General features: G+C 38.8%; 1 protein-coding gene across 5 annotated transcripts in view; it reads left to right on the top strand.

Annotated features, from left to right (window-relative positions):
• The window catches only part of CLNK (cytokine dependent hematopoietic cell linker), a gene marked incomplete at its 5' end in the record, with an annotated part of 64,554 nt that extends 38,425 nt beyond the window's left edge, over positions 1 to 26,129 (top strand). For 4 of the 5 annotated variants that reach the window (XM_080387611.1, XM_080387612.1, XM_080387610.1 and 1 more), the window contains 11 exons: positions 2,282 to 2,310; positions 2,641 to 2,660; positions 4,377 to 4,505; positions 7,635 to 7,662; positions 11,122 to 11,140; positions 12,227 to 12,302; positions 13,474 to 13,514; positions 18,095 to 18,228; positions 18,633 to 18,710; positions 18,835 to 18,990; positions 25,006 to 26,129. In XM_080387611.1, coding sequence (XP_080243737.1) covers positions 2,282 to 2,310; positions 2,641 to 2,660; positions 4,377 to 4,505; positions 7,635 to 7,662; positions 11,122 to 11,140; positions 12,227 to 12,302; positions 13,474 to 13,514; positions 18,095 to 18,228; positions 18,633 to 18,710; positions 18,835 to 18,990; positions 25,006 to 25,152 — 857 coding nt within the window. In that variant the 3' untranslated portion in view covers positions 25,153 to 26,129. The remainder of the gene's footprint in view (positions 1 to 2,281; positions 2,311 to 2,640; positions 2,661 to 4,376; positions 4,506 to 7,634; positions 7,663 to 11,121; positions 11,141 to 12,226; positions 12,303 to 13,473; positions 13,515 to 18,094; positions 18,229 to 18,632; positions 18,711 to 18,834; positions 18,991 to 25,005) is intronic. The other variant, XM_080387613.1, reaches the window with a different exon arrangement.
• Between the last annotated feature and the right edge of the window lie 237 nt (positions 26,130 to 26,366).

Below are 26,366 nucleotides of genomic sequence, written 5' to 3'. Positions count from 1 at the left end.
GGGTAACTATTTACAAAAGCTACCTGACAATGTTCTCCTACCAAAATATTATAATTCTGTGGTATATCACCTAGCATATATTTTTCCTCCATTGTTTTACCTTTCACTGTAAATTTGCTTCAAAATCCATTAATTTTGAGTCACAAGTGTACCTTTAACTTTTGGGTTTTTTCAGTTTCATTTCTTGTGGTGAAATCAGAAACAGAATACCTTATTCTTCAAGAATCGAATGAGGTGTCCAACTGTTAAATCCTTCAATTGATGGTTACTCAATGATAAGATTATTTTTAAAGTATATAGAAAGCTGCTTTTAAAATAGTTGATATACTTTACATGTAGCAGTATCTCATGAAGTCAACTACTGAAGGGATAAGTATCTGATTAACCTTGAAAAAGAATGATATTTTTTCTCTTAGCATTTTCAAATCTTTGAACTATATGCTGACTATGGTCAAAAAGAATGCAATTGCCAAGCCAGGAAAATATGATCCTTTCTATGTTTGCTCTAACAGCTGATTTTCAGAGAGTACGTATTATATTTGATCAGAAAATATTTGCCGGAAAAATAATGCAGAGATTTCCATGTAAAATAATTTATTTTTTCCTTTTAGTTCATATTACAATACAAAACATAGAGCCAAATAATTCCTACAGACTGTGAGAAAGTAAGGACTATAAAGCCTGCAAAATGAAAGGTTAGAATTAGATTGACTCTTGTGAGCAAAACCTGATGTAGTTTGTAAAAAAGCTGAATTGAGTGAGAATCAAGTGAACCAGCTTCAAAAGCTGCAGAAATCATTAGGTAAGGTCCCACCGACAGTTTGCCAGTTTATATAAAGCTTCAAATTCCACCAGGATTTAGCAGGTTAGATTTACGTGTTTGTCTGCCTCCATGAGATGTGTGCTGACATTAAGATGAACCAAAGATAGTACAGGCAGGTAAACTAAACTCTGCAGTTTGAGAATGCAACTTATACATATTTTTAGTACCTCCTTAGCTAACACTGCATATAACTACACTTTTACTAACTGTCTCTTAACATTTATGCTTATGCCCAGTGCTATTAAGTGGCTTTGCCACAAGATGGCATGAACAGCACAGAAGAATTTTTATCAACAGTTATTTTCTAGAATTGTTAAATATTTAAGGTACCATGATTTTATTCAGAGTAATTTGTTATGGTTTACTTTAAGAAGAACTTAAGATATATTGCATCTCTTTTTGCATTTGGTAGGACTTCATTATGTAGAACTTACGAAAATATTTTCAAAATCAAAATCAAATGCAAAAAGAGTAAGATAGGGTGTTTTATTAATAACATGTCCTATGTTCATTCACATAATCAGTCATTTTCATAAATTTGAAAGCAAAAAGTAGGTTTACTTTCATTGTTTGTCAAGATTTTTACAAATTTCTATATAAAAATCAAAACAGTCAAAAAATGCATCCCAAATAACTTGATAAGCATATATGTAGTCTCTGAATTATATTTAAATTTACAATACCTGAATAAATATCACTGTCAAATTTTTCATTCTGAAATCCAGAGGTAAAACCAAAGATCACTCTGTTTTATCAAGTATCATGACGATTTTACTCCTTTATTGTAGAATTTAAGCTGAAAAAATCAAACATGTTTTTTCCTGCTTTAACTGATTCTGGGTTATGTCTCTTATGAAATGAATGTCAGTGATATTAAAAAGATTTATTGGCTACAGCACAGGAAGATTCTCAACACTTCTATGATTGCCATAATTATCTAGGTATATTTAGTCTGGTTTATATGGAGAGAAGCACAAATGGTTGAGAATAAGTTGCACCTGCATCCATCAGTGAATCCATCCATAACAAAGGCTAAATAAAGTACAGGTCAAACAAAATCCTCTCCACTTCCAATACGCCTTGTTGGAAGCCCATTGGCCTCACGCACAGAACAGCTAACAGAGAAAATACGCGCTTCAGTGACCTCTCTTGGGTCTAGACTGTGACTTGCCGTCATTCCCACACAGAACAAACTCCCACCGAACTTCCAAAGCTTCCAGCTTCTTCTAGGTTCACATAAATTAACGCTCCCCATTCAGTAACAGGAAAAGTTACAAAGATACAGAGATACAACATAACCTTGGAGCAAAAAGTTCTGGAAGTAGAGCTGGTAGGGGTTGGGGGAAGGGGCTGCAATACTAATAAAAATAATAACAACAATACCAGCATAAAGCTATACATTTATTTATGAATTATATGGATAGCACTGTATTAAAGATTATTAATCATTATTTTTAGGAGAAAGAATGAAAATACATGGACCCCAGGTAAGTAGACAGTCATTTAAAATTTTTACAGGTAGTTTTGCCATTTAATATAGTTTTAAAGGCAGGCTACAATCTTGCTAGCAATACCTGAAGGGTAAGAGCACTCACATCTGCAGTCCAAAATTATCTCACTTACTTGCATTCATGGTTTACGTAGATGTCCTTTACCACTCAGTGATTTTAAAATGGCATATTGAACTATGACATATGCTGTAGAGCACATGAACCCTTTGTTGACACAGGCATGTCTGCTTGATTTAAACTCTTTACATTTCTTTTAGTAATACAAATCAAAAACTGACACAGATATTTGTTTCCTCTGTTTTCCAGGACCCTATACCTCCCCCACGGTAAGATTACTTATGAGATTACTCCCCTGCTGTCCTTGGGGAACTCAATGCTAACGAACACTCACATCCATCTGTACCGCCCATGGCAACGAGATGGCTGGAAGTGAGCTGGCATCCTCTTGCCACCTGGCTCTGTTTGGACTATTTTAGGTTCTGATATGAAATTAGAGAACAAAACGAGCCCTGAGCGTTCACAGCAGCAGCTCAGTGTTGCAGCACTAACAAACTAGTAGGTCGCAACAAGGCTTTTGCCGTTGGTCATATTCTACTGTCCGTGCTGTTTCTCCTTCCTCCAGAGGTCAGAACACACTACTCCTCCATCCAACCCCTTCCCCCACAATCCTCAATGCTATTTAACTACTTACCAGGAACAAGCTACAGCTGCACATCATCCATGTCAGCCAACCCACTGCCTCTGAGGCAAGGCCACAGCTGCACGTTATCAGTGCTAATCAACCCACTGCCTTCACTCCTCTACAGCTCAGGGCTGCATCTTCAGAATCAGCTTGGCTGAGCCTACCACCAAGCTGAGAGTCTAGAAATGTTGAATCCTGTTCAACACAGATACAAATCCTTGGGGGGGGGCGGGGAACCTTCCATCAATTTGTATTGGTGCCTTAGGCTCTGTTTACCGTGATAATAGTGACTTCATTGCCTCTTAAATCTTTCTGCCAGTTTTCTTTGCTACAAACCATGGTCCATATAAATTAACTGGAATATTGCCATTTACTCCCACAGAAGGTGGACCAAGCTCTGTTCCATGAATATATGTTTCTATGATATGCCCACAAACAAAAAACTTAATTGTTTCTTCATTTTTTCAACCCCAAACACTAACTGCTACAATTAAGACATCCTTCCAAAAGGTCATCCAGGCCTGACAAGCTTATCCTTCTGTGCCTGCAATGACTGCTGTAAAAGCTATAAAGAAATTTAAAATATGATTGGCATTATAGACATATTCAGATTATTTAAGATTTTAACTTAAGGAATAAGAATATAAAAGGATAGTGTAGCTTCACAAATTCAAAATTGTAAAAGCACAGAAATCTCATTCCATTCCACAAAATTTCACTATTTGTTTCTGTTCGTATTACAGTGGCCAGGATCCTCTCACCTGACTTAATTTTGGTCTGTACCACACAAACATGCTGCAGGAGCCTGCTGCAGAAGGGCAGGTCTGCAGGGTAGCATGGAGGCACCTCCAGTGTTACTGACCCAAGCTCCCCATGCTGCAGCTTCCTGCTGGAGCTGGGCTGACTGGCTGGTCTCAGAGCACAGGCAGAGCGTGCCCATGTCTGCCAGAAAACACTGGGCACGTGTTAGCAGTGGGTGTTCTGGGATAAAGAGCATTTTTTCCTGTGCGTCTAAACTGCAGTGTGTTCCCTGGCTGGGCCTTATACACAGCCATATCCACCCAGAAATATCAACAGCCAAGAGCTGTACTTGGCACATACCAGTGAAGCGCATGAAAGCAGCATTAAATGGCATGTAACACAGTACAGCAATGTCTTGCAAATGTAGAATATTATCCAAAATTACTGTTGCTATTGAAGGGCCCCAAGAAGCTCCTGGACCTGAGCTAAGCTCAGCACAAATACATTGAAATACCCTTGGAAAATTCCAGTGGTTTACTCCTTGAGCTTGCACTTATAGCAGTCCCTGCACTTCTTTTACTCCTTAACAGTTCTTAACATTCCCCTTTGACTCCCCTAGACCTCTGAAGACACTGCCAAAGCAGTATCAGCCACTTCCTCCAGAGCCAGAGATAAGCAGACAGTTCTTCTACATGCGGAACACACTCAGCCAAACTCACACCTTTTCAATATCGGCAAAAGTAACAAGGTATGGGTGCATTCCTCATCCTCGTTCCCTGAGAACCAAAACACTCCCTCCGGTCAAACCACAAGTCTTTACTACCATCACACCTCTGCTTTTACTTAAGAAAACAAAAGTTATTCTTTAGACAGCTGTGAATAATTGAGAGAAGTGGTATTTAGCGTAATGTGACACAGGCATTTTTTTAAAGAAAAAACTGCCAAAATAATGGTAAAGGAGTAACAAAGTAGGCAGAACTTCCACGAACACTTTGTTTAAGGTTTCTCCTACTTTTCTGTAGTAACATTTAGAGGTTTTGCAACCCCTTCTAAGTAGAAACAATAGCGCTTGCTCAGCACAGTTGGTAAATCAAGTGACAGGGAAATACAGTGACTGCAGCAGAGATACAGAAAGGCACTCCATATCCCGGGGACATTCCATTCAGCAAAAGAAATTACTAATCTTTAGCCAGAAGTCTTGCTCCAGCCCATGAGACCATGAATCCAGACCACGAGTTGCTTCTTACTCTTTCCATCTTGCCGTCCTCCCTCATACCACACCCATGTTCATTGAGCATCCTGACACAGCAGTGTGGATGAGCACCAAGTCCTGAAGCACAAACCTCTTGTGTCCAGCTGCACAACCAAGCATATGCATATGTCAGGTTATGAGTTTGATTGCTTTTTTCACACAACACTCTTACCCAGTTAGACGAGCACGTATGTGCGCTGCTGCTGCTCACTGCCATGTAACCAGATGCAAATGCGCTCTTGCTGTGTGACCAAAATGCACATTCATCATGGGGGTGGTGGTGGGCACATGCTGGGAAGAGGAACAACACACACCCAGGGGCCACAGGGTATAACGCTCAAAAGCCTCTCAACGAAAACCTATTGCAGCCAGAAGTCTGAGCACAACTGAGCAGTGTCAATCCTGTCCATCCCTCTTTAAATGGTTTCAATTTCAGTTCATCAGGATGGAATTTTGCTTCATTTTACAAAGGTCGCTACAAATCCCGGGGGGAGGGGGGTGTGGGGGGGTGGAGCTTACAAATCAGTGAAATAATCTTCTGCTTAAACTTAAGTATATACTTAAGGAGTGAGCTTAAGTATGGATTGTGGTGGTTTTTTTCCTGAATGGTGCTTAAATTCTTTCATGGATTAGGTTCCAAAAGCTGCTGGCTGCTAAGACATTTTACTAACATGAAGTAGCTTCATAGTCAGATGTGTGACCTGACCTATAGCTGCAAAGTTCCAAGTCCTATGACTGATTCCCTCCCTTGGTAGGACAGTACATACATTGAAAGCTCTGTGAGAACTGTTATAAACACATTTGCCAGCCAGACATCAGTATACAGAGCCCTTGGATTTGAAAGGTCCTATTGTAAAGCCAATTTCTTTAATATAAATACTTACCATTTCTTGTTCTAGAAGTAAAAGGCAGCAGCAAAAACCATAACCACAAAGCTCCACTTCTCATTATAGTTATAGGTATCAAAATAATTCTAATAGTTTGTTGGGGTGTTTTGATTGTACTAGGCTTTTTAATCACATGAGTAAGAGAGGAGTGGCACACACTAAGACCACATGTGATCTGGGAAGACACTTCCCAAATTTCCCACACAAGCACTTCACTCAAAATATTTCTCACCCATCTTCAGTCCAGTCACAGCTTTTTAAGGAGAAAGCATACGTATGAACTGGATCGTGGAGGAGTACGGCACTATGACCGTTACCTGCAAGACTCCAAGCAAAGCTGTCAAACCACAGATGTGATTTAGGAGTGTGAGTCCTGTTTTCCAACAAGATTTGGAAGACTTACAAAATTAAACACGTCGTTATTTATACAGTCTATAAATAGCCTCATAAAAAATAGGCATGTGCAGGATCCTGGAATGTATTTTAGAAGCTTTGGTGTGATTTCAACTTCTACATGCCTGTGGTAAGCAGGCCATGTGAGTAGCAAGTCATCTCATGGTGGAGGCCAGCCCTGCCAGCACACCTTTATTGCTGCTTCTTTGCCATGTATCCAATGTCCTGAATATAGGCTTTCACACAAGAAATAATGACCTCTGAGACCAAGCTAACAAATTGCAGAAGCTAACACAAAAGCAACTATCCAAACTCAAAACAGTTCCTCTCCTTCCTCCTAGCCTTCCTGAAACTTTCCCCTAACAGACAATTCCCAAATTTCTTGCCTCTTTAAGCCTCCATGCTGATGTTTTCAGCACAGGTACAAGCAAAAGACCCCTTCTCACTGAAAATGTGTTGAAAAATAGCTCCCAGGGTTTTCTATGATGTATTGTCCTTTTGCATTCTCTCTGATTTAGCAAAATAACCTGGTGTCTTATTTTCTCTGTCCAGGAGGTAAGCTAAGCAGGGACTACATCCTGGAGCCTTCAAAAAACTGCTAGATATCCACACCTTATATTGCTAAGTAACTTCTAAAATCTGGTCCTCTATCTCTTTTATGATGAGATACATGCTGCTAAAAAGCATGAGTGTTCATCATATCCAGGATATCTAACAAAAGATGTCAGACTCAATACATTGTCCCTGTTTGAGGGCAGAATATTTTCTGACAAACCTTCTCAGGAAAGAAAGATATCCCTGTTGATCAGGCATATCAGGAGAAGGCAGAAAAATAACTCAAATAACATACTTGAATCAGGACCATGAGGAGCATGTCCATTCCTCTTCTTGGTTCACACCTCCTTTCCTTTGCCCTTTCCATTCTGCCTCTGTGCATGTTTCTTTTGAAACTCTTCAGTCTTCAACGAACTTACCTCTATTTATAGCTAACTTTAAAGTTCATAATAAGACTTTTTGGTATGAGATGAAAAGTGTTTAAGAGAGCCGATAATCATTCATCTCTCTTTTCCCCTCCTCCCAAAATAAATCCTTAACAAAGACTTTTCTCATTTACCATAATGAATTCAGTGAATGCTATTTTTTTAATGGAAGTCTATAACCTTCTCCTGCAAATAATTTATGTAAAAACATAACCAGCCTCTGAACTTCTATAGCAGTAATAAAATCCTTCCCCTGCTAAGGGCTGTTAATTTTCAGTGATGATGTAATCAAAGTGTTTAAGTACTCAAAGTGATTTCTATTTTATGATAATGAAATGTTTTGCATATAATTCTTTCTTTTCCAGACATCTATCTGTTAAGGAACTAAATGAAGTAAGTAATCATCTTTGTATATATCAGGACCATAAAAAACATACTCATTCCATGGCTGCATAGCCTCTCCTGTAACAGTATTTTAGCTTACTAGGTAAAGATACTGTAAGAATCATATTAGCTTTGGGTCATAAACGCATCTATCTTTAATGTGTGTAGCATTTTCACTACTGCTACTTTCTGAATAGCAGGTACGTTCCTGAAGTTGCTTGCAGAAACAAAAACATACATACAGCGCAAAGCTACCTTTCCAAGCATCCACATAAAAGCGCATCTTACAACTGACAGATGCTATGTCTAGGGTGCCTATGAACAGTGAGCAGTGGGACAGACACTCTCATTCAGAGAAGCAGAGATTCCACACATTTTTAAAAGCAGAAAACTGAAATTATAAGGTCAACAGAGGAGTATAATAGTATTACTGTGATGTAAATACAAGGCTACCTCAAAAATAGGATGACCCTTTTCAGTAAGAGGAATAAAAATCAACAAATTTTATATCCAGAATGAACCTCACCTGTTATCCCCCAGCTCCCTTCACCCTCTCCTCCCCCCACTCCTTCCCTAGGGCCTCCCACAAGCCCTGCAAAATCCATCACCCCAGACAAATGGCAGCTTTGCCTGCAAAATAGCCCCAGCAGCAACTGAGGGGGCCACACACTGCTGCTTAGGTGCCTGCGTGGCCCCATGGCTTCCTCCAGCAGAACTCCTCACTGCTGTCCCAGGTGGGGACCACAGCCACAGTGATGCATGGCCCTCGCCACCTGCCGAGCGCCCCACAGCACAGCCCGCCTGCCTGAGCTCACACTCCCCTATGTCCCCAAACCTCCTGGGCCACAGGCAGCCCTGTAAGCCTCAGTACATCCACCAAGGGAGCTCTAGGCTCTGCTCCAGGCACCGCTGACACATGCTCTCTCAGTGCCAGCAATGCTGAAGCTGAAGCTCTGGGTTCCCCTGTCCGACAGGTTACAAGGGCGCTTCCCTCCCTCCCCACTCCAAGCTGACCAGTTCTCCCAGCATGGCCACCTCCAGCCCCACTGAGAGAGGTGATGCTGGAAATGCACCTATAGACATATGTAAAGCAGTAACTTTTACACAGACACCGGTAACAGCAAGTGATATTTTTTTTTTTCCAATCCCAGTTTCTATAAAAAATTTTTAATGAGTTCCTTCACTTTCTGCTCAGCCCAATGAAGTCAAGCAGAGGAAATGGGTTTAACAATAAAGGGGTTTAATTATGACAAGTGGTTTCCTATAAGATGCATTAAGAGATACAGTCCCAACAACAATGCAGTGTTAAAGGATGTTTGTAAAATTCAGAGACAGGTTACAATTTATGACATTTTGTGTTTCTTACTGAATGTTCTGTTTAACGCACTAATATGTTTCTGTTGTGCTGGGTTTTAATCTCATTGCAAGGAAAGAAAGGAATCTCTATACTAGTGAAGCCCAGCCATTCCCCCCCACAGTGGGCTGTAGCACAAATCTATAGACTGGTCTAGCTCTAACTTTCAAGTCCTTTGAGTTTTTTCTTCCCCCCAGTTCTGACTGGAAGGCTGTCCCAAACCTCACTCTTTCCACAGCTAGAAACTCTTTTAGTTTGAAAGATCAGTACGAAACATGGTTTGATTGCAATATTGTAATTAATGTTTAATGCTAAAAAGATTACATATTGGCAAGATAATACTTTAACACAAAAAAGCTTTGTCTTGGCCTAGATACTGACCCATTACAAACCAAATATGAACACCACCATCACCAACCCAAGAACAATAAATATCTTACATCTGTAATTAATATTTCTGGCTGGGCACTGTACAGCTGCACAAATACTGCAGCTCCTAACAGGCTCTAAGTTTGGCAATATCTTAAGGAGAAATATTGTATATCTCATAACATGGAAAAGATAAAATTTAATTTGGATCACTTCCCATTCATATAGATCTGAAGACACAAATAGTTTGAGCGTGACGTGGAGAAGGAGACAAGAGTTTGGTGTCTGAAACAAGACAAATTTCAGACACCAAACAGCTGGTCTAAGAGGTCTGAGAGCAGGACTGCCCTTCACCAGGTCCCAGACAAGCTGTAGAAAGGGTCAAGACAAGCCTCCTGAAGTTGGAAAGGACAAATGCAAAATCCTGCCGCAGGACAGACTAACCCCCTTGGCAGCAAGGACTTGGGAACCATAGGCTGAGCACAAGCCACTGGCATGCCTTTGGTGGCCGTAAAGACTAACCGCATCAAGCTGTCTTGACAGAAGCGTAGCCAGGAGATGAAGGAAACACACTTCTACTCATCACTCATTAGACAAAACCTGAAGTACTGCACAAGGCTGCAGTTGACAGAGAGTGGGCAGCAGAGGGTCACCAGGTGTGCCACACCTGCCCTGGGAAATGACGCTGATGAGGCTGGGCTCCCTTAGCCTGGAGGGGGGGTGGCTCTGGGAGAACCCAACAGCAGCTGCCAATGCATAAGAGATCATTATCAAGAAGGCAGAGCATGGCAATTTAGAGAGTGCAGAGTGGAAGTACAAGAAGCAATGATCTGAAAATGAGAGGTTTCAACCAGAAATAAGGACCAAAAAAATTAAGCGAGGGTATTTATGGGGATGTTGGAACAGGTTGCCCAGAGAGGCTGCAAAATCTATGTTCTGGAGGTTTGCAAGACCCAGCTGGTCAAAGCTCTGAGCCTAGGTCTCAGAATTCCCCTTGCTTTAAGCAGGAGCTTGGACTAGAGACCTGTCTACGTCCCTTCTGACCTGAATGAGACTATGAATTTCTAAGTAATGGCTAAACATTATTGGGGAAGTATGCCTTCGAAGGCATACTCAAACTGCAACATGTACAAGAGTAAAACAAATCTTCTCTTAAATATTTATTTTAGTCTTGAATCACAGTAACAAACAATTACTATTCCAATGTGAATCAAAATAATACAGAAATACGGTGAAAGTTTGAGTCAAACTCTGGTCTTTAGACGCCTATCATTCAGCTCTTTATAATGCAATATGCTGAATTAAGACTCTCCACACAGTGATTTTGAATGATGTATCTGCCATGACAGTAAAAATAGCCATACCGTCAGGTAAGGAGCCTGAAAAGAACTGACCGATTTTAACCTATGGATAGTGTATCTCCAGTCAATCAAAATCAATCTCTTGATTTAATACAAGATCAGTGAAGGAAAACCATATTATAAATTAATCTGATGCACGACAGTCATCATGAAATGGTGATCATTGCAGTAAACTGTCTATTTACTTATACCCCTAAAACTGAGTTCTCGTTGTTGCCAGTGGACAGAGATAAGGATTCAGCCCGAGTTTCTGACAAAGTGATGAGGTACTAATGATTGAATGTCTATAAATTGGTTTAGAATTAAAAGATAATTGGGCCTGTTGGGGTAAATTCAAGTTGGTAATAAAAAAAAAAATATTTACTATGTTATCATTTTATATAGGCACGTGGAGAAGAACAAGGTTAGTATTTAATATTAATATATCTTTCCTTCATATTCCAAGAACAAAATATTCTATCATTAAAATTCCAGCTGAAGTAATCAGTATAGGAACCTGACATCTATCCTGCTATGTAGCATCAGGCCATCTGGCTCTATATTTAAATGAATAAGAGACATGGGTACGCATCTGCTGAGAATAAAGAGATTCAGAGTGACCTCAACAGTCGTGGAAGACACAGTGGAAAAAAGGAATTTCACTTAGCATTAACTACAGCAATGTGGGGAACCAGGGTATCACATTTGTTCTAAGTAAATCCAAGGTTCCATGGAAAATGCAAGTGAAGGGAAGGATATCCTGAAGAGAAAAAACTGGATTAATCTGATCTACACAGAGAACATCACCCTTCTCTCCATCTTTCTCCTCTTTCATAATTCAAGGGTAAGAATTTTGAAAGAAAGATTTTTTAAAAGTTTTAGGATTTAAAGTTACAAAACCCAAGTTTTCTTCAAAAGAAGTTTTAAAAACACTAATTCTTTAGATGTGCATACAGCTTTGAAAAAACAGCTTAAGCCACTTGCTGTGTCTGCATGCACGAATGTCCATGAAAAAATGTTACACTTAAATATTTTGAAGATAGATACAGGATACAGGATTTTTATGCTGTTTACAACTTTGTGTTAATGAGTTCATAATTTCCTTTGGCATTTCCTTTTGTGGATTAAGGCACAGTTTTTCCTGATTTTCATCTAGAAACAGTATTAACTCCATTAATACATTCAATGCCTATCTATCCTGTCCTATAAAAAGGATTTATGAACCTTCCATATATTTCTAGTACAGCATTCTACATTACTTACCATTATGTTAAACCATACTTGGCATCAGCAAAACCTGTAATGTTCACCATGTAACATTCAGTACTAGTATAAATGTTTCCCACTGAAACCATTAGCTGACTTTAAAGCCAGACTGACTGCAGCCTATTAGGTTTTTCTACTGAACTGCCTCCCCCTCATTATGGAATTTAGTTAATTCACTTCACGGTAGTTGCTAGATACTGTCAAATTACACACAAAAGGAAATAAGTTCTGTTTTTATTTATAGTTACAAAGTTTGGGAAAAAACCTGAAACATCTTTTCAAGCACAGCAGCATAAACTAAAGGATCATCCTGAACCCAGGTATGAATATAAGAATTTCATGAGTTTGTACTAAATGCTTCAAGAACTAAACATTCTGCCCTAGAAAATTATACTTCCCTATGCAATAAAAGCAAAATGATAACATTCTCTGATGCCATGTAGTGATATACTATGTTTTGTCCTTATGCATGACAAGAACCATTTCTGGAACTGCTTTCAAGCTATTGTAATTGCACATTCCATTTTTATCTTTAATAGCATACTACTGTATTATATTTTTGCCTCACTTTCCATGATAAGATGTTCAATATCCTGTATAAAGAAGCTCTGCCATCTCTGGCCTCAGCATTTCCTCTCCTCCTTATTTTCTATTTTTATATACAAAGAATACACTCTAGGTCTTTCAAAGACCGATTATTCTTCCAGAGAAATCTGCCACAGTTGCTCCTATTCTTCTTTTCTAACCTACACAAATCTTTCTTTTCTAAGTATGCTTTTAAATCTATAGTCTCCTAAAGTACTCAGCAAAACCCAAAAGTATAAAGTATAGAAAGTATATGAATGATTTAACACCTTTCCCAGACAAATACTGAATTTCTCATCTAGCATTGTTTACAATGATGGTATTTCTCCAAGATAAAAATGATTGTCTGCAGTAAATGTGACAGTATTTGTGACCCCTAGTATTTTGTTTCTTGTGTGGTACCAGTGGGTCTGTTATGTGAAGTTATCTGGTCTGTGCTCTTCCCAGTGTAACTGTTCTAATTAATAGCACGACAAAATACCAGCTGGGTACTCAGCAGCAGTCTAGAAAATCAGAAAGGGCAGGGAACAACTGCTCCCTGGGTCTTCCTATAGGAGGACTGGGAACATCAGGTGAAATTTGCAGGGAACAGGCTTAAAACAAACAAAAGCAAATTGTGCTTCACTACACATGCAAATAAAATGTGAAACTCGCCACATATTCTTGCGGAGAGTAAAAATTTACATAACTTCAAAAAGTGGCTAGTGAAATTAATGAAAGAAAATTCGGTTAAAAAAAAATGCTGAATACCAAATTGTCATCCAAAACCCAGGAAGGCTCAAAGCTGCAGACAGTAGAGGAAGGAGTATTCTGGGGAAGCACAGACATGCATTGCTCTCTTTCTTAAATACTGCCAATAACAGAAATAGTTTTCTGACATTACTTTCATTTATTGCTTTTTCCTAGCCTTCAATGTATGCAGACCTCTAAAAACGTCTGGAGCTCAGGTAAGAACTGCAGATTGCTTTGAAATCTAAACTGGGCGTCTATAAATAAGAATAAAAAATGGATCCATGTTTCTATGTATGTCTGCATTAGGGATTTTCAATGCACAGAGTTAGTGCAAAGGGATTGTTAAAGAAAGCAACAGAAAACAAGTTAAACAATAGCACAGTCAATAGTAGTGAAGAAACAAGCAGAGTTACTTGCTCAGTTATATCCCATGCTTGGCTCAAGTTAAGAAACGCCCAGCCTAGAATGCAAGTGTGAAATCATTGCACACCCCCACACCCAGAAAAGGACAGAGATTTGGACAAGCTACTGAAGGACAGTGGAGAGGAAGAGAAGGCAAATTGCTTGGTCATAAAGAGATGCCCATAGAGAAAGAGCATGCTGTGAGCACAATGGCCTCCTGCTTTTCCAGGCAGAGATGCGATCAGCTGGGCTAAATGGAAACGACAGATATTCAGGACATGATAGAGAAGATACTATGGGTTTAATGCCTTTGTGTAAACAAATAAACTAATCTTTGAATAAATTGCTTTAGATTTATCCCAGATTCCTAGAGGGAAGGATTTGTAGGTGCCATTATCAAACAGGTCTCAAAAAATGATGGTTGGAAATAGGGCTTCCCCTGGACTATGTGGTTTTACCTAAGGGAAAGTACTAGAAGCCAACACTAACACTGCTGCGGTGCCCTGCCAAAAAACAGTCTGGGGAATGGCTTTCTGAGGAACCATGGCAATATCCTTCTGTTGATTTTCCCTAGATTTAAGATTGCCAGAACCGAATCCAACACACAGGAGTAATTTAACTAGATTCATATGCATAGCCTCTATTCTCGAAGACAATACCTCTACAAACACTATTAAATGTTGTTAGCTTTTTGCTGTCATACTATCTTGTATCTGTTGTCCACCAACCCCTCTACCTATTTTCCTTTAGAAAAATATGGCTTCATTAGTATTTAACCTGAAGTTGCTAGGTGGCTCATCCCTACCTTTCAAAATACTTACACCTGCTTTAAAAAGTATTTCCATAAACACACCAGACAGAAAAACATGTCAGCATATACTTACAGACTTCTGAAAAGCAAAATACGTTTATTAGCCAAACTTCATAACAATTATGTAAGCAAAAGAAAATACTTATCATTCTGTTGTTGCAAATATGATTTCTTTTTGCAGAACTGCATACTAAAAATGTAAGATGCTAGAAAGGAAACTCTTTGATATATTTGTCTTTCCTAAACAAATTGATTGGTAGAGGTGTATCTATACCTTAGATGGAATACATATAAATAACGACCTTGGTCTTTCTGGTTTTTTGAATGTCATTAGAACGCACCAGCCAAGTTGGCTCATACTGTGTCTTCATTCCTCAAAAAGAAGACAGTTCATGTCTGGGGAGATCCAGAGGCTTTGAATACTGAGGGTTATAAGAAAAATCCACACCAGTAATTTCCCACTGTCCTTGACTACAGTTACCATACCTTTTTCTCCCTTAACTGCCTCTGCAAATGCCCTTTAGTATCAAAAAAACCCAACCTCTGCACTGTGACAAGAACCTATGAGTTGCAGAAAATGAATTTACGGCAAAAGCAAATACCACCACCAGGAAGAACATATGGACTCCATTATTTGTTCAGATACAAGCAGGATTCACCTTAACTTTGGTCATTGCCAGGCTAAACGAGCCCATCTCCCCCAGCTTTGTTTCCCAGTCTCTAGCTTCCCGGTTCTGGTGGTGACCCTCCACTGAGCCACTTCTGGTTACTAACATCCTTCTTGTGCTGGGGGTGCAATTCCATACACCCTCCTCTGCATACCTTCTAATAATCTTTATTCACAGAATCCACAAAGCTCACTTAGGTCTCTGTGTTTAACCCCAGCTGGCAACTAATCACCATGCAGCTGCTCACTCACTGCCCCCTCTCCCCTGGTGGAATGGGGAGGAGAATGGGGAAAAAGGTAAAACTTGAGGGTTGAGATAAGAAAAAAATAATAATTGAAATAAAATGAAATGTAACAACAATTGTAATGAAAAGGAGAGAGAGGGAAAGAGGAATAAAACCCAAAAGAGAAAAAAAAAAGTGATGGACAATTGCTCACTACCCGATGACCGATGCCCAGCCAGTCTGAGCAGCAATAGCCTGCCCAACCAACCCCACCCCACCGTTTATATACTCAGCTTGACACTCCATGGTATGGAGTATCCCTCTGGCCAGTTCGGGTCAGCTGTTCTGGCCGTGTCCCCTCCCACCTTCTTGTGCCACTCCAGCCTTGTCACTGGCAGGGCCTGAGAAACTGATAAGTCCTTGAGTTAGTGTAAGTGTCACTTAGCAACAACTAATTAAAATATTAGCATGTTATCAACATTGCTCTCATACTAAGCCCAAAATACAGCATTGTACCAGCTACTGAGAATAAAGTTAACTCTATCCCGGCTGAAACCAGTACACTCTGCTGCTGTTCTCAGGAGCCTCTCAGTCTTATTCCTAAGTGCTCCATACCCATCTCCACTTCAGACACTTCCTACCACACCCAACACTGCTCTCGGTCATTCAGGCCCTCTGGTATAGCATAATCTCCTTTTCCCTCCAAATTCCTTGCCTCCCTGAACAACAGGAAGATAACAAAGAAGAGGCCTTCCCCCTGCTACCCTGCAATTGTCTTTAAAGTCCCGATTTAGATTTTAAAATATTTTAAGTAGTAATATTAACTTTATTAGATTTATACAAATATCTTTTTCTTATCCTATATAAGAACAAGAGTGTCAGGTTTATGGTTGTGCTTGATCTTAAAGGTCTTTTCCAACTTAAATGATTCTCTGTATTTCTCTCTGGTAGTTTTACCTTTTATTCCTGATAACAAATGATTTTGTGTAGAAATCTAAAACACTCAAAGTTCTTCAATTTCTCAGCAAGCTCTTGTTAAGTCCATCCCTGCCAGACCCAATACCTGAGCATCTCAAGAGAATTTTCTGCTTCTTGTCCCACAGCTTAAGACACACCAGAGGAAAATTCCACAGAACATACACGGTACCAGTCACAAAGCCAACCTGGTCCTAGCTGTGGGGTCTCTTTTTTAAAATAAAGTATCTAGGCATAGTCACCAAAAATGTAATGTGAACACAAATGCCAAAATCAGGACCCGATAAGCTGAACAGTGACATATTTTCATTTTGACAACTCAAACTGACAGCAGAAACAAAACATAGATGTCTAGCCCCAGAGCCTTTGAACAGTGATTTCATTTCTGAACAGACTGCCTGCCTGCTGAAGATCATGGCTGTCTCTCTACTGAGATCAACGGGCATTGTTTACTGTCTTAAAAAACAATGTAATGCTGTTATAAATCAGAACAAAGTACATGTATGCATGAAACAGTGAAAACTATTCTTCTTCTGTAAAAGAATGTCTTCCAAGTTACATTTCTTTAATATTCTGTCATATGCTATGTATAGACAGAAAAATAATAAACTGATAAAGCATGAACAGATAAAATATAATGAAATGCCACTCTGGCAAACAGTGCTGTCTCTTGTGACAGTAACCAGAAGAAAAAGATGGAAGCCATTGATAATAACATTTTTCTTGTTTATTCTTACAATACAGTAGGTCATTTCTCCCACCAGCATTGCATGAAACAAAAATGCTTTCTGTTGTAGAGCAGGATATGATGGTATTTATTAACCATTTTTTACCCACGTAATGTACCTGCAAACTGCATTTGACCTGGATGTTGAAAGCAAGCCCTTACGTTTCTCAGGCTGTTTCTGCTGCATCCTAATCTGCCTCAGCCTAAGCCTCACACACTACCCCATGCTTCATGTTCCTGCCCCAGCCCCTGCACTCGCACAGCTCCCCAGTGATATGGTGAGCCGAGTCCAGCTGGTAAATGGCAGTCCTAAATCTAAAGATAGTAAATCACATTTGCATTGGGAGGATGGTTTTCAGCTACATAAGGTCCCTTGGCCAGCTGCCTTCTGAGCAGTGCAGCATGGCGCAGGAACATGCTGCCAGGGACCACCACCTTCACCTTTTCCTTAACGCAAGGGCAACCTCACTTCTTGGTCCTAATTTTGTTAATTGAAACAAATCACACAGCAGACCGAAATTCAATCCTTTAAGGTTTCAAAAGCTTGGTAGAAACAATGCTAGCTGGCAATGGGATAATAAGGGGCTTTAATATGATCCAACACAAATAAACGGGGCTCAAAAAGTGAAAGCAGAACAGAATGAACCATTACACTTGTCCCATATTTCTTATTTTATTTAGCACTTGCTATATTATCAATAGTTTAATGTTCTACTATACGTGCAAGAACCTGGCAGTGTGATGTCAATTAAAAAACATCAGGAAACTAATGTGTTAAATCTCTTAGCGCATGAATCTGAAAATCACCCGTGCTTCATTAGCCCAAGACCACTCATAACTGACAGCTCCAACTTTAAAAGGTTAATATCACAATACTGTATTTCTAAACTGTAAATGCTGTTCTCAGAGTAAGTAAAACTGATAGGGCAAAATGAAATTGTAATTCGTTTAAAAAATACTTTTTTTTTCTTCTGAATTTACTTTTACAGGGTCCACATTAAACACAGAGAATTTCTCAGTGAAGAGGTCACCATCTCCTACACCACATGCAGCATGCAAAAATAAATCAAAACATTCACTTGTAAAACAGGAAATGCAATCTCTTACCCCATCCACTGAAAAGGTAAAGAACGCTTCACTTCATAGAGAGACAGGTTTTTAGATAACAGAATTATCCCTGTAAGGCACATACACACACAGACCGTAAGAACTGCTGTTTACTGAAAACATTCCCCCAAGAAGTTAAATAGTTTGAAAGCTGTGAGTATTCAGCACCCTTGAAAACAGTCCAATATGAGCTCTTAAAATCACAGAGAAGGATTTAGATGTCTAATTTGATTCAGACTTCCTAACAGCACTTCCTGATACAGATACATTACAACTACTTTCACTAGATACGTTACTACTTTTATAGACTGTGCTAAACTTCCTTTAAATGCAGATCAGATATAATCTGTTTTCACTGGCTTTTGCTTCTGCCAACTGTGGTTAATTTCTATACACTGATTATGCTGTCTTAAAATTAAGGATTTAAGCAAATATGAATGGTACCTTGGAGAATATGATCGCCATGAAGCAGAGAAGGCACTGTTACAGGAAAACACTGTAAGTACAATTTATCTCAAAACCTGGGACGTAAATTCTTGGACAACATGTCTATAAACTGTCTGTGATTGCTTACAAGTTTTGTTGTAAACTAACCAATCTGTAACAAATCTGTGTCATACAGGATGAGACATTTTTGGTTAGAGATTGTTCAAAGAAATCAAATGCTGAACCATACGTTTTGGTTGTCTATTATGGAAGAAGAGTATACAATATTAAAGTACGTTTTCTGGAAGAGAGTCAACAATATGCGCTGGGAACAGGCCTCAGAGGAGATGTAGTAAGTAAAACCCCACTGAACAGTCTATTGCTTTTATGTTACACTTCACAAGTTCTTAACACTAAGGATTAGTTACAAACTCTCCCACGTAAACTGGCTGTTTCATTGAAGTTTCTTTTACAATACTCTCGTTTCAAGTATATCTCAAAGTTTCAAGCGACTTCAAGATGGTAATTTAAAACTGAATGTCATATACCATGCTCACATTCAGATTTAAATCAATGTGAAAATTTCCTAAGTACTTGCAATGCTTCTACCTACTCTAAGCAGCACCTGCAAAGCAAACGGGAAAGAAAAAAGTCCTCCCCTTCCAGGTACACATATTATTTTAGCATATTTTTTAACTTGCTATAATATAAGCAGATATTTTAAAATATATAGAACTCCACATATCTGACAGCATGGCCTGTTGCTGCTACTGCTACGTAATATCTTTTACTGTGTGTCTCATGCAGCAAAAGGCAAATTAAGATTTTTTTTTTTTTAAAAAAAAAAAGAGGAAATAGGACAAAAGTTGTAATGGATATTCAGAAGCAATCAAATCATGTGAGTCACCACCAATCAGTCTTCCAGATATGGCACATTCCAGTTAGAAAATTCCTTTAGATTAACAATGCTTTTTTACATAATTAAATTCAATTATATTAGTAACAGTCTAACTATTTTTCTACCTATATAGTTAAATAACAAATACTGTATCTGCAGGTCTTTCACAAAAGGGAAAAAAAAAGATAAAACTGAATAATCTCTACAAAGATGTGATAAAAAAAGAATTTAAAAGAACGCTCAGCTGTACAGCAAAAAAAGCAAAGCAACACCCTACTATGAGTGTTATTAGCTATGCAGCTAAGGTGAAGTGTCAAAGCCTCTGTAGCTGAATCTTCAATTACGTCCTTTTCATTCATGTCAATACTCTCAAAATTTATCTTTTCTATATATAGACTTAAAAAAAAAAAAACTGAAATCAAAACTGATCCAAGATGACTTCAGAAATTTGGCAGGTCCAAGATTTATGTTTGGATTTTTATTAAAAAAACCATGGATGTCACGGTTTAACCTCAGCTGGTAATTAAGCCCCACGCAGCCATTCGCTCACTCCCCCCTCACCCAGAGGGATGGGGAGGAGAGTTGGAAAGGAACATAAAACTTGAGGGTTAAGAACAATTTAGTAATTGAAAGAGAATGAAAATGAAAGACCACTAACAATGATGACAATACCAGTTATAACGAAAAGGGGAAGGGAAAGAATAACATCCAGAGGGGAGGGAAAGGAGGAAAGGAACACGTGGTGCACAACACAACTGCTCACCATGCGCTGACCGGTGCCCAGCCAGCCCCCGAGCAATGACCTGCCCACCCCAGCCAGACCCCAGCTATATATACTGGGCATGCCGTCCCATGGTATGGAATATCCCCTTGGCTAGTTCGGGTCAGCTGTCCTGGCTGTGTCCCCTCCCAGCTCCTTGTGCCCTCCAGCCTTTTCGCTAGCAAGGCCTGAGGAACTGAAAAGTCTCTACACCAAAGCCAAAACACAGCACCACACTAGCTCCTAAGAATTGAGTCCGTCCCAGCTGAAAACTGGACAATGGAATAGGATCCACGAGCTTTCAGAGATAGGGAGCAAGGTTTACTGGCAAGTTGTTCTTCAAGAACATTGGTTTAACAATGAGGGGGGGAAATATCCTCCATTGTTCGAGCATACTGAAACAGTTTGGGAAGCAAAACGGTATAACAAATCAAGAACTGTACTGCAGGTACCATCATCCCGGCACTGCTGTAGTGAACCATCAGTCTTCCATAAAACATTGGCTACATTTCTGAACTGAACCTCCCAGATAACTTATACTTTCTCCTAAACTCCAGGAGATTTAGTTTCCCATGGTTCCTATAACAGCCCTCAAAAAAAAAAAAAAAAAAACACGCTCATATCAGAAGTAGTGAGTCACTAAAAGAATGGAACTGAAATATGGTACACTACAGGATAATGTAGTACATGTTTAGTGGTCTACAGAATAAAGACATAAAACTGTATTGTCATCATTTTAACAGATTTAACAATTAAGGCAACTAGAAAATTACCTGAATACATGAACAACTTTTACTGAACTAAAAGGAAGGAAAACACAATCCCTCCCTTCTCAGGAAACACCAAAATACATGACTTGTACACAGAAAGTATGCATCTTAAACAGTGCGCCTGGATTTGCAACAGTCAAATTGGAAAGTTACAATTCCGGAATAAAGATTTCAAGCATCTAATTAACAACCAACAGTATGTCTAAGGCTTGGCTCTACCAGGCTACCTTAAGCCTTATGTTTATTATATTTTTTTCTCTTTAACGCAGAAATCCTCCCATAAATCAACTACAACCAAAAACTTTTAAGATTTGTCTTGCTCGTCAGTTATGTGTAGTACCAGAGAGCCACAGAGGCAGCAGCCTCCTACTTCTGTGCATTATTGTCAGCAGCAAACATGAACATAGAATTAACTAGGCACAAAGCACATATGCAATAATGAAAAATCAGTGGCATCAACCTCGCTCAGAAGAGCTACTTCCATCTCAGGCAGTCTCAAAGGATTCCCCAAAATGCCCTTTCTTGAAAACTGTCACCTCAACTTCTGCACCTCACTTAAGGTTCTTATCTCAGAAGGGTGAAAACGATTTGTAAGGCTGTGAATTACAGCAAAATTGCTGCCTATAATTTTCCAATGCCTGTTAGAATGCTTTAGAGTACTCTGCATCGTTCCTCCACAGGGAAACCCTTTGTTACACTAAATCTTGCAGTGCGCAGTGCAGACAGACCAGCTGCTTTATCTAAATTAGCTGAATACTCCCTCTTCGTCTGCAAAAGAGAAAGAAACCTGGACAACAAGTGCAGACCTATTACATTTCTCAGTTAGTGATTTTATTCAAAGGTTCAGTCTTACAGATTTTATGCAGTAGGTTTTCACTTTTGGATTAGTCTTTGCATCCATTAAAAACATGATTTTCCTTACACATAAATATAATTTTTCCAAGTTTTCTCCATACCATTCCACCTTTTGATTTTTCATATACCATTTATGAGTTCTTAACACTTTGTATCAAAGAAGATTTTCAATTAACATTTTTTTAATTATATAATTCAAATTTTATGAGCGCTTCCATCATTAGTTCTCATGTAGCCCTATAAGGCCATAAGGTGGGGGTGGGAAGTGTTGATCATCAGACTTTTGTTTATGTTAGAAGTAACTGAAATTCCATGCAGCTAGATTAGTATCAAACTGGGATATAATGAATACATGTATAGAAAAAAAAACCAACACCATTCTGTTAGTGGAGCTCTATCTTTTGCTACCAATTTAGCCACAGATGTTCACACCTACATACATATTTAATAAATTAAACTGAGCTCACTAAAGGCCAAAACACATACAGCTACAAAAGAAAGACTAGATCCCCGAATGGGACATACATGGAATTTAGGCATTTACATTCAAAACTGCTCTCCTGAGCACCCTTTACTTGGCTGTTGCCTTCCTCTGTTCCAGTTAGTTTCAATATTAAGGATCCAGAGATACCCGTAACGCTGCTGCTTTTCATGTACATTGTTCTTTTGAAGACAAAGAAATCAAAACCTTGCTCACATTTAAACCTGATTATGACAAAATGTAAATTTTTTTACCTCCTTTGCAAAACTGCCATACACAAAATACATGTTTTTGGGCATGCCTGCAGCATCAGGCTCAACTCACAATGCAGTAACTAAAAATTAAAGCCAGAAGTAGGATTCTCTCATTGCCTGTTCTACACACAAGCTTAAGAGCACAGGCCAAAGTGTATCTCTGGATTTCACTGCTGTGGCCACAGGTGTTTCCTCCATTCTCACCACTCCCTATCACCATTTGCAACTAACTTTCATTTTCAAACCACCAGTCATTCAAAGTCACATCCTTTCAACTCAGTTCATCTCAATGTGAGTCAAATGGATATGCTCCACCTACCCTCATCAGCTGTTAAACTGGCCTGACTCATCACAGTAGATAAGGAAACACTTCTACAATGCCTTCCACTGAAAGTGTTGTCAGAAGTTACCACCAGGAAAATGGGTGCAGTGAACATCTCTCAGGGGATTCTAATACTTTTAACCAAGACAGATGTTTTACCTTTTAAACATCTTGTCCACAGCTGAAATGATAGTTCAAGGATGAACTGCTCTCATTCAGGAAGCGTGACCTACAGTCCAGAGTCCTACCACCACCCCAACACAATTCAAAACTACACCTTTCGCAAGCAATCCTTGAGACCCTAATTGCTATCTTCCCAGACCAGCTTGGAGACCAGCAGATAAGACATTCCTGTGACAGCAGAGATCACTTTGAGTCCCTTCAGACAGTGAAGGGAAATGAACACATCTGAAGTACTGAATTTTCTTCAGCTTTACGTCTTCAGGTGTTTTTACATCTAGCAAAGTGTGGGGTAGCATTAAAAGAGCTGAAGACATAAAATTCTGGACCATCAGTGCTCATCATTATGATGTCCAAGTCAACTTCATGTTCTAGCAGCCCTGAAGAGATTCAGAGCTCAGTATTTCAAATCTCTAGCTAAAAATAAAAGAGTACAGGATGAAATAGAACAGGAAAAATATCTAAGTAACATCTGAGCCATTTTTCCCTCATTACCAGTTGCACCTTGAAGGTACAGTGATGAATAATGGGATGTTAGCCAAGTGAAGCCAAGTTAAAGTTTCTGAAGCAAATAAATCATTACAGTAAGACTTCTAAACTTTCCAAACAACAAAAAATATTAGAAAACAGGAAAAGAACTGATAAGGAGTAACTTTAGAATAAAAAAAAAAGTTACCATTACTTTGGTATGGCATGAAATGCAAACCAGTTTTGCCTAGCTTTCTGGCAGCAACGGGGGCCTTGAACATAAGGCAAAGAAATTACAGCAAAGCAGAGAAAATGCATATGAGTAAAAGTCATCAAAACAACACTTTTAAAAAATTAGCACACTGGTTTTGAAATAAAGTAACTTTCATCTTAAAATAATACAGGAACAGTTTCACTGAATCACAGATTTCATCAGATTCTCTTGTTATAAACTAGGTGTGGATCAAGAGATGAGAGGCTACCTGAGGCATGAGATCCCATCACATACACAGTGAATGACCATGCTTACTGTACATGTGAAGTAATGTAGATACAGGCTATGTGTAAATGTCACAGTAAGCCTGCATTACTGCGTACAGTTCTTAATACCAGTGAGTCCAAAGAATAGTTCAAGAGGAGAAACAGTGGTGCAATGACAACTTAGTAGTGTGATGAGAGCTTGGAAGTTACACACAAGGAAGAACTATTTAAACTGAAGGACTGCTAACCATTGGAATAGTACAATTGAGACTCCCAGCAGGACAGATGAGGATAAATATCCTGGATACCTTTCCATTGCTGTTTGATCAAACCCAGGAATCTTGAACCACACCTTTATCATTTTAGGAATGGAGGATGTAACTGTTCTGTGTACCAGAGAACAAGACTAAAACCCTGCTGAAACCCTTCTTGTTCTATACATTAAAGGGATTTTATAGCAACTTTCTCAGTAAACTGAATGGGAAAATAAAAGCTACAAAGGAACTTTCAGTGTAAAATTTCATGTACTGCTAAGTAAGTGTGGCTTTTGACAGGGTAAAGGTAATAATGATTTATAGTTGCTTCACCTTTTCAAAATCTATCATCATATCTGGCATCACAAACTCTTACAGGTGATAGTGCACTCTCAGGGCTTAGATATGCTCCCCTTTTGCTCTAAGCTACCACTTACTTTGTCCTACACAAGACAGAGACACACAAAGGAAGAGGATTAAAATCTGGTGCTTTTCCTTTTATGGTTGCTTCCATCTACTCAAATCATAATTCTATGCAAAACATTAGCTATTTCTAACACTGCTATTTGCAAGTCAGTGTTATAGATAAAACCATCTAGCAATTTTGTTTTCAGTCACTGATTATAATTTTTGTTTTTCCCCCAGAAATTTAATTCTGTGAAAGAGATCATCGACTTCTACAAATATGTTCCTATTACACTCATCGACGGAAAGGATAAGTCAGGAATCCAGAGAGAACGGTGCTACCTCACATATCCATTCAAATCTCACAGAAGATGTTTTCTGCCTTAATGTCACTGATTCGTTTGTATAGATGTAAATAGAACAATTGACATGTCTCAAAAATCTGATTAGCCATTGATTGAGAAGCTCCCCATATTACAAAGCATTCTAAATGCTCCACCAAACTTGACTCCAACTGAGAATACAGATCTACTCCATTTTTTGATTCTTCTAATCTCTTTCTAACTTTGAGGATACCGGTATAGTATATGCCTAAAGTAATTCACAGAGAAGTATTAAGAGAGGACTGACCCCTGGTATCTTGACAATGATTGAATTATCTTGTACTCTACCTTCTAACATGAGACAAAAAACAGACTCCATCTTCCTTACCGAAATGTCACTGAAGCTCAGTTAGTAGCAAAACCTAATAAAGCATACTACACTCATATAAAAAAAAAAAAATATTCTTGCTTTTAAAAACACATTTGAAATGCTATTTATCTAAGTACTCACTGTTTTAAGAATTTCATCCATTGTGTCTGTTTGCAGAGTAACAAGCTGTGCTCAGCAGCTACTGAGGTCAGTGGGTATCAACTGATGTTCGCAGGTATTGCAGCAGATTATAAAGCTAGCTTTAATGATGTGAATTCTATTACTTAACTGACACTTACTCTTCAACTTAAGTAGCAGATAGTTGTATTCCATATCTGAGCCTTCAAACACATACCAGGACTATTACGCAAACAGTCCCTTTGAATTCATACCATGTGCAAACACAGAGATAAAAATCTTTAGTAAGAACAACAGACGTGCTTCAAACTCAGCAAGACACCATGTTCCAGTGTGTACCAAAGACGACAAGGTAGTATTGTTCCAGCAAAAAACTACGGTATTATTTAGTCATATAATTTGAGTTTTGGAAGGCTTAACTAAATTAATTAAGATATGAAAGGCAAACCAGTATTTTTCAGCAAAGCGTCCATAATCTTCCTTTCTAAGCACACCCAGAAGTCTGACTAGGTAACTGGAATATACCCAGAAAACAACCTCAGTTACTTTATCCTTACAGAATAAAACAAGACTAATAAAAACACTGAAGCCCAAAACATGACATTCCAACCCAATTTATGATGTAGTGTGTAGTGGCACAAACTAGCTCTAAAAAAATTCAGCAGTTCATTGTTATTTCCTCATAACCTTTTATTTCTTAATGCTGCATCAAAATGCAAGAGAACATTCGTTATAATTATTTCTTTCAAACCACTAAGACTATTAAACTT

The sequence above is a fragment of the Falco punctatus genome (assembly GCF_963210335.1).
Source record: "Falco punctatus genome assembly, chromosome: 1".
In the NCBI taxonomy this organism is placed as follows: domain Eukaryota; kingdom Metazoa; phylum Chordata; class Aves; order Falconiformes; family Falconidae; genus Falco; species Falco punctatus.
Note: the sequence above shows the minus strand (reverse complement) of the source record. Positions and strands in the feature narration are given on the sequence as shown.